This window comes from Vigna umbellata, chromosome 1 (genome assembly GCF_029865625.1).
Source record: "Vigna umbellata cultivar VRB3 chromosome 1, Vumbellata_1.0, whole genome shotgun sequence".
Lineage (NCBI taxonomy): Eukaryota > Viridiplantae > Streptophyta > Magnoliopsida > Fabales > Fabaceae > Vigna > Vigna umbellata.
This window is the reverse complement of record NC_142165.1, coordinates 8,976,446-8,985,412: the sequence shown is the minus strand read 5'-3', so window position 1 is coordinate 8,985,412 and position 8,967 is coordinate 8,976,446. Positions and strand designations below refer to the sequence as shown.

At 33.1% G+C, this 8,967-nt stretch overlaps 1 protein-coding gene across 2 annotated transcripts; it reads right to left on the bottom strand.

The window, feature by feature from the left end:
• Positions 1-774: 774 nt before the first annotated feature.
• Positions 775-8,273, bottom strand: LOC124848021 (uncharacterized). 2 transcript variants are annotated; one of them, XM_088093506.1, is made up of 3 exons: positions 8,135-8,273; positions 1,441-3,988; positions 775-1,330 (listed from the first exon to the last, which is right to left on the bottom strand). In XM_088093506.1, exons 2-3 carry the CDS (start codon positions 3,893-3,895, stop codon positions 975-977), a joined length of 2,811 nt encoding a protein of 936 aa, XP_087949632.1. In that variant the 5' UTR covers positions 3,896-3,988; positions 8,135-8,273; the 3' UTR covers positions 775-974. The 2 variants fall into 2 exon arrangements, with proteins under 2 accessions (XP_087949632.1, XP_087949630.1); XM_088093504.1 differs by lacking the exon at positions 8,135-8,273 and having other exon boundaries at positions 1,441-4,406.
• Positions 8,274-8,967: the final 694 nt, after the last annotated feature.

The following is an 8,967-nucleotide window of genomic DNA, read 5'->3' as shown; positions in this document are numbered from 1 at the left end:
ATTCGATGTCAACGTTAGCAACGTGATTCACAAGGCATCAATATGATTCACGAGACAACACACCTACTCATTAACCAACAGTCATATTTTGCTTATGGTCTTTACCCAAGCTTAAGGTTTAGAGGGTCTATGTATTGTGTGTACCAACCATTACATATCGACCACAAAAGAATTACCAATTGTTCAAGCATGAAGGAAACTAATCGTTCACGATTAGAATCATCTAAACATCTAATATGCTAAACAAGTTTGTAATCGACTTTAAAGGAAATTGGGCCGTAATTAGACTGACCCTAATTAAAAGCCTACGGAAAAAAACTATAAATATAAGTCAAAGGAATTGTTTTACCGATCAAACTTAAACTGACTCTAGTATCTGATCACCTTAGCCAATACCTCTGATAGGTTGATGAACATATTACCCTAACACGAAGAGAATTGCATTAGAATACATGATAAGAAAATTGTTTTAAGTGGACATACCATCCTTCCTTTAAAACATTGTCATTTCCAATATACAATTTTATATGTATTTTTATTTTCGGTACTATATAAATATGAAATTTGAATCTTATTTTATTCTTCATCAAATAAAAAATACATTTAAAATTATAGGATATATTTTCTTCAATATTAAATAAAAACGTCCACATTATAATTATATAATTTAAAAAAAAATTGAATAAACTATGTTTTCAAAAAAATTCAAAATTGAACCAAGGGCAATAAAAATATATAAATACAAGTATGTGGCAGATATAAAGTGGAAATAAATTGGACCATGGACAAGAAATGAATTTGAAAAATAGATATTTTTGCTTTTAGGAGACACGTATAAATCTTTTTTTATCTCAAGGTCTTTATTTCCAAAGCCTTTTTCATTATTGAGAAACAAATTACACCACTAAGCAGAAACTGAAGAAATTGAAAGGAGATTAACATGTGAAAGACTTTAAAAAAATGTAACCAGTGACTTAGTGACACAGCCTCTGTTTGATTGACTGCAGTTCCAATACCACATCTTTTATGTCCATTCGCTCAACAGGTAATTCTGCAGAACATCCAACTCCAATCCCAGCTAAGGCCACCAAACACTCCCTAATTTTGCTTTTCATCATCCTTCTTCCTTCTTCAACATTTGACACAAGCAAACGTGAATCTGCTATCTCAGTGATTCCTTCTGGAATTGCCCTTTGGCAGAATTTCTGTAGACTTAGACCCTCACCAAACACTGCATCTATTGGTCTCCTTCCTGTCACCATTTCCAACACAAGAATTCCATAGCTGTAGATATCCCCTTTAGTTGATACTCGACAACCTGTTCCGTACTCTGTTTCCACCACCATTTTTTTTATCACAACAAATTAAATACATATATGTTGCCACTTGGTAATTCAAAAAGCATAGGTAACCATTTTAATGAATAGAGAAAAACTGTACCTGGTGGAACATATCCAACGGTTCCTCTAATTGCAGAGGAACTAACCTCATCTCTGCTGGAATGTCCCGTCGCCACATGAAGGAGCCTTGCTAACCCAAAATCTCCCAAGTGAGCAACAATGTCATCATCAAGAAGAACGTTGCTTGGCTTAATATCACAGTGAACTACAGCTTGCTCAGAACCCTTATGAAGATAATCCAATGCATTAGCAACATCAAGAGCAATATTTACCACAAGATCAAGGTTCACACTGAAATTTCTAGAGTTGTCGTGCAACAAACTTTCTAGACTGCCATTAGGCATGAACTCAAAAACTATAGCCTTGAAACCTTTACCGTTATAATCAATACTTGAACAACAAGTCAAGATGTTCAGAAGATTCCGATGCATGATCCTTCCTAAAGCCTTGCACTCAGCTTCGAAACTCTTTGATGCCCCAACCCTTTCAAGATTCAATACCTTCACAGCAACAGGTGTTTTGAAAGGGAGAAGTGATCCACTATATACAGAACCAAAGCTTCCAGACCCCACCAAATTGGATGAAGAAAATCCATTGGTTGCTTTGTGTAAATCTCCATAAGAAACCTTCACGTACTTATTTTTAGGAGACCATGAAGTCGATGGTGCTTTGGGCCTTTTCCTGAACAAATGGATGCTGATAAACAGTGTTGAAGTAACCAAACCCACTCCAACGACAATTGCAATGATGAGGATGAGTTTCTTTCTATAAGACCACTTGTGTTTCTTTGAAGGAACCTTAGAACATGCAGGAAGCTTCAGTTGAGGTATTCCCCCACAGAGATCCTTATTTCCAATGAGTGAAATTGCTGTAACATTATTGAAGACACCTCCTGTGGGAACCTCACCATAAAGATGGTTAAAAGAGAAGTTCAAAGTATTTAAATAACTCAACTTTTGTAATTCGACAGGGATTGTGCTTGAGAAGTTGTTGTTAGAAAGGTCGAGGAATTCAAGGGATCCTAAAGAGCCCAAGAACGAAGGTATGCTTCCGCGGAAGAAGTTACTCTGCAACACAAGCTCTGTTAACCCGGAACAAGCGCCAAGCTGTTCAGGTATTTCACCAGAAAATTTGTTTCCCTGAAGATACAAACCGGAAAGGTGCTTCAAGTTTCCAAACTCTGAAGGGATGGAACCAGTGAAAGAATTGTAAGATAAGTCAAGATTTACCAAACCTTCAAAATTGCCAAATGTTTGATTAGGTATATCTCCATTTAAATTGTTGGTGGAAACATTAAATGTCTGCATTCGCGTGCAGTATTTGAGACTTAATGGAATGCCTCCAACAAAACTATTTGAATGCAGAGAAAGTTCAGACAATATAGTGAGATTGCCAATGGCAGTAGGAATATTACCAGACAATTTGTTTTCTCCCAGGTCCAATCCTACCAGATTTTTAAGCCTTCCAATTGAATCTGGAATAGTTCCCTCTAGATAATTATCTTGCACGGTGAAGTCGGTTAAACCGATTAACTGCCAAATTCCTTCAGGTATCGTTCCAGATATTTCATTCAATCCCATACTAAGAGTTCTCAGATAGGTAGAAAAATTGCCGATAAGACCTGGCACCTCGCCACCAAATCCATTTCCATCCAAAATAAGTATGCGCAGTTGAGTACAATTTGTTAATGATGAGAGGAAATCCAAATCACGACCTCTCCCACTTCCAAAACTATTGTAGCCAATGTGTAGCAGTTGAAGTTTATTTAAGCTTCCCAGAGTGAGAGGAATTGGCCCACTAAAACCATTTGAGGAGATATCAAACCTTTCCAATCCGGTGATGTTGGATATGGAAGACGGGAATGTTCCATCGAACTGGTTCTCTCCAACCAAGAATCCTCTAAGATGTGGAAAAGCAAGTTGCAGTTTCGATGGAAAAGTCCCAGATAACTTGTTTGCATCGAGAGCAAGAATTTGAATATTGGAAAGATTATAAAGAGAATCAGGGACTACTCCTGACAAAGTATTTAAACCAAGACTCAGCTTTTTCAAATTTGATAACCGACCCAAAACACGTGGTATACTTCCCACCAAATGATTTCTTGCAAGTGAGATATTTTGAAGGGATGAAAGATTCCCCAAGGAAGGTGGGATGGTACCAACTAGATCATTGCCACTAAGAAGCAACTTATTTAGCCGTGTCATGGATCCAATTCCAAACCAGGAGGGAACTTCTCCAGTGAGTTTATTTTCCAACAACTTAATGACCTCAAGTTTAGAGCAGTTGGTAAGGTGTTTAGGAATCTGACCATTTAGATTGTTGTAACTCAAGTCAAGAAGCTGCAACCTCTTTAGTCGACCAATTTGTGTTGGAATTTCCCCATACAAGTTGATGTTGGAAAGAATGAGGGTTGTGAGGAAGGTTAGATTTCCCAAAGATGGCCCAAGAGTGCCACCCCAGATTTCATTTTCCAAGCGCAAGACAGAGACTCTCATGTGGCGATGTCCGCATGTAACACCCTGCCACTCACAGAAATGCAAAGAGTTGTTCCATGATGGAAGTGCATTAGGCTCTCCATTGCTAAGCTTCTGCTTCAAAGAAAGTAAAGCCAGCTTGTCACTCTCTGAACTCAAAGATAGAGCAAGTGTACGTGGCATCATGTGCACTAAGTTGTGTGAAACAACACTGAGAACGAACATGAATAGAATTACAGCCATTGTTTTGCATAAAGTAGGACGTGGTCTTCCGTTTATTTTTCTCGGCATCCTTAAAATAATGTTTAAGAAATCCATACTGTACGTTGGATGTTGAAGTAATTGTAATGTTTAGATGAAAGCTACTGGAGGGACTATTGCTTTCGCATCTTCAAAAGATGGACGAGGTTTCTTACATCAGTGTGTGTGCTTCCAAAGCACTGTTCAAATGAGTCATTATCTAACTTGAACTTTAGACCTACACATTGATTGAATTTTTCTCCCCTGGCCAATGACTTTAGTTTTAGAAACTTGATCATAACTTTGCCAGGTTTACTTTGACTTTTGAAATGACTCATATTGAATTACTTAAATAAATTCAATTCCATTATTGTTCTTAAGATGCCATGTAAATAAATTCAATGTTTATAAGTAATTAAAAGACGTAGGAAGAAATGTTTTAGTTTTACTTGTGTTGAAAGGTGTAATTGAAGATGAAATATAATTTTTAATTTAACAAGAGTCAAAAGTTTGTAAGTGGATTCTGTCATAGTGAGAAACACCCACATTTCTATTATGCATTTTCTCCCGTATGCCTTTATTCTATTGCTTGATAAATATTGCATCAATATTTGTCATTTCATAATGGCATTGCCGTGCCTTATGGGAAGGGCAACTAATATGATTCTTGACCTCTTGCGGAGGGAGTGGGGGCAGTGAGCACGGGGTGTTCAAATTGGCCTAGGACTGTCAAATATAACCTAAAAAACTTCAATTATTGAAAATTTTCACTGTAAAGAGTTAAATGTAAATATCATAAATATAAAATAATATTCACTTGTGCATTATAACTGTATTTACTAAACATAAAGAACAAAAAAAACAACAATTTTATACTTTAGTGAAATTTTAAATATGATTGAAAAAAAACACATACATTACTCATGAATCATCATGATATTGATGTATATGTTTTTATCTCTTGAAAAAAAGTATTTTACTTATAAAGACAAACTATTATTGTGATAAAAATAATTTTGCAAGGAACAAATAATCCAAACAAATTTTATCATAAAATAAAAAATTAGAAGTGTATTTACTATTTTTCAAAGAACACTCGTATAATAAAGTTTAATTCAATATCATCAATGATGGATTTAATTGAGTATTTAAAATGTGTATTCTAGGTGATATCAAAGTTATTAATAATCTATCATTGAGTTTTTTGAATTTATTATGCCAGTTCCTCTCTTTCACCAAATTAGTTCTATGAAGTTAAATTAAATTTAAATTATATTTGATATGGTATCAAGTTATTTCTTAATTGAGTTTGCCAAGAGATATACTCTATAACAGTTAGTATTCTTTAGAAAAACTAATAAGATGGCTTCAGAAATAAAGTTTTCTTGTGAGAATATTTATAGAACAGAAACTTGGTCAAACATCATTGCCACGATAATAAATAATAGTTGCACTTATGAACTTTAATAAGAAAAAAAAATTGTTGGCCAGCATTTAAAAAACTAACATTTCTTTTGCAATTATTATTATTTTATAAAAAAAGACCATAATTGAAAAATAATTAAGAGAAACTAAACTAATAAACTACAATTTTGAAAATGACAAACAAAAAGCTTAAAATTTTAAAGTTTTCTAAAATAAATTTCAGCAAAAGGAATGTTAAATATTAAACAAGAAGCTTGAGAATTAAAAGAATAAGAACAATAAAATAAATAAATATGATTCTAAAAGTAAGGACATCAAGATGAATTAATAAGGAAAAAAAAACAAATTTACACAAGAAATAGATAAAAGTGGTGACGAATAATGCTTGTTTTTTTCTTTACTTTCGGGGTTACATAATTTAGTACAATTAATACAATTTTTGTTATTTTAATTATATATGAAAATTACTCTGCATTTAGTTTGACTTAGGAAGATTTTCATGAAAATCTCGATCTCTCCTTCAAACCTTGCATTAGAGGTCCAATATAGTTAACATCAAAATTTACAACACTAATGCCTAATTTAGATATTTTGGTGGTAAGATTTCATAGAATGAATATGGAAGAGAATTTAGACACCTTATCACTCTCTGAACTCAAAACAAGAGCAACCGTAGCTGGTGTCATGTACACCGAGGTTTGTGAAACAACAGTTAGAACCATTGTTTTTTCACTAAGATACGAGTTGCAAACATGAAATGTCTATTTTCTTTTGTTTTATTTTCTCCATTGATGTTACATAACTTATTTGTTGACTAACTCATTAGTTGACTACACTTTTCTCCACTCCATTGACTGTTGATTTTTTTTTCTTTCCAAAAGATATTAATTTTTCATAATTTCATTTTGTTTTTTAAACGAAAATTATCAAATATTGTTTATCAAGAAATAAATTGAATTATGGTTCTTGAAATATTTTGTGAGCGAATTAGACATCGTTATGCTTTTCGAAAAAAATTAAATGAAACTTCTTACCAGCAAAAATAACTTTATCAAAATTATGTTTTGATTTTAATCAATATTTAAAAAAAACATATTTATCAGAAGCAAAAGTAGAAATGAATGAAGAAATAGCAGAATTTTGGAAAATGTATTTCTTTGATTTGTACAAGAGAAAATAAGGTCTGTATATCCAAAGAAACAAGACACATTGTGAAGAAATATATTTTTTAACTAGTATGATAAATATTTTCATAAGTTTGAAAAGGTTGCACATGTTTAATTTTTTTTAAGAAAATATTCTTTTCCAAGTTTTCCTAAGAAGATTATGATCAGGAACTATCTTATAAAAAGAAATTGTTTTTTAATTTAGTGATATAGTTCACTTTTTTGAGGTTTCACTGTAAACTAATGTATATATTAATTATAAAATAAGTCAAGTTTGACAATAATAATAAAAAGGATTGAATTTACAATGAAAAATAATTAAATTAGTGTTGAGCAATCTTTTATAATCAAACCAATTCAAGCTTGTGTGCACACAAAAATGATTAAAATTACTGGACTTTTACCTATGTATTATAAAGATTAAAAAATATTAAAAAAAAGTCATTAAAATGAAAAGAAATAAAATCACTAATAAAAAATAAATAAAAAATCTTATTAGAAATATCGTAAGGCATCCTGGCTATCCTAATTAGGGCATTATTAAATAATGAAGAAAAGTGGAATTAAAAGCCTTGGCATAATTATATGGAATGATTTTGTTTAAAAGATAAGAAGGATTTTAAATGTTTTGGTGAGACATGGAAATTAGGAGTGTTTTTGACGTTGTTGTAAAACAACTGTCATTAATTTGGATCATTCTATCATATACGCAGTAATGGTTTCAAACATGCAAACTTTAATTTCTCGCATGCAAAAGAAAGACTACTTCACTGTGACAACAAGTGAAGAAGACGGGGTTCATGAACCAAATATATTAGGTTTAATAACGTAAAACATCCCTATTTCTGTATAGTTTTTTCAATTAGGTCCTCCTATACTAAAATCTCTCAATTAGGTCTTTGAATATGAAAAATTGGATTAATTTAGGACTTATCGTTATTTTGGATGGACGGCATTAAAAAATGTTGTGTGGCAGGGTGACATTATAAGATTTTATTGACGTGGCAGATTATATGGTAATCTAAGTTGGATTTATTTTATTTAGAAATTAAATTTTATTGAAATAAAATGATCGAAAACGTTTGAATAAAATACAATTATAATTGAAAACGCAAAGGTTTTAATTGAGTGGAACTTATTAGAAGAAAGGAACTCTTCTTCTTTCTCTCTTGAAAACCTAGAAATCCACAAGATTTCTCCTTATTAAATTGTGTTTGTTATTTCCGTTGAGTCTTTTATTGTTCTGTTAGTGGTTACTGTGCATTTGAACAGTAATTTTGCTTCTAGGGTGTTCTATTTTTGGGGTTTTCTGTTTTGGTGTTACCGGAACCCTATATAAGGGCTTCCAGTATCAGAAACAAAAGATGAAGAAGAAATCAAGAAAATAACAACAACAATTTTACTTTTCTCTCAAATATAGATTACATACCTTTACCGTGCATCTTCTTTTCTTCCGATCTCCTTCTGATCAGCCACTTTCTGATTCTAAAGATACTTTGCAAAGGAGAGACTTAAGTCTCGATACTAGGCCACAGGTTTGGGCCTTCTGTTGGGCCACTGTTTTCTTTATGGTACCAGAGCAGGTCTTGGACCTGTTCTACGTTTTCCGCTGCTCGTATCAGTAATTCTTGATTCCTCATCCGCTTCTTTCGCCATTCTTGCATTCATGGAGACTACGGATCAAACTAATAATCCCACCAGTCCCTATTATTTGCATCCAGGGGAGAACCCAGGCGCTTCCCTTATATCACAGATTCTTAATGAGTCAAATTATACATCTTGGAGTAGAAACATGAGGAGAGCCCTTCTTTCAAAGAATAAACTCAAATTTATAGATGGCGGGATCACAAAGCCTCAAAGAAGTAATAGTCTTTTTGATTCTTGGGAAAGAAGTAACATGATGGTATTATCTTGGATCACCAAGACACTTTCACCCCAAATAGCTGAGAGCGTGATTTATGTGGAGAATGCCCAAGAACTTTGGGAAGAATTAAAAGAGAGATTTTCAAAGGGGGATCATTTCAAGCTTTCAGACCTTCTTCAGGAAATTCACTCTATAAAACAAGGTGAACGAAGCATAAATCAATACTTTACCGATTTGAAGATTTTGTGGGAGGAGTTGGAATTTCTTAGGCCTATTCCCAGTTGTAGCTGCAAAGTTCCTTGCAGTTGTGATCTATCTAAGGCCTCACATAAATATAGGGACATGGAGCACGTGATATGCTTTTTGAAAGGCTTGAACGAGTGTTATAATACTGTCAA

Bases quoted from the DNA above. Each gene is read 5' to 3' on its own strand.
- LOC124848021 (XM_088093504.1), bottom strand. From the start codon at position 4,192: ATGGATTTCTTAAACATTATTTTAAGGATGCCGAGAAAAATAAACGGA. The intron at 1,331-1,440 runs GTACAGTTTTTC...TGGTGGAAACAG, and splicing joins CGTTGGATATGTTCCACCAG to AGTACGGAACAGGTTGTCGA.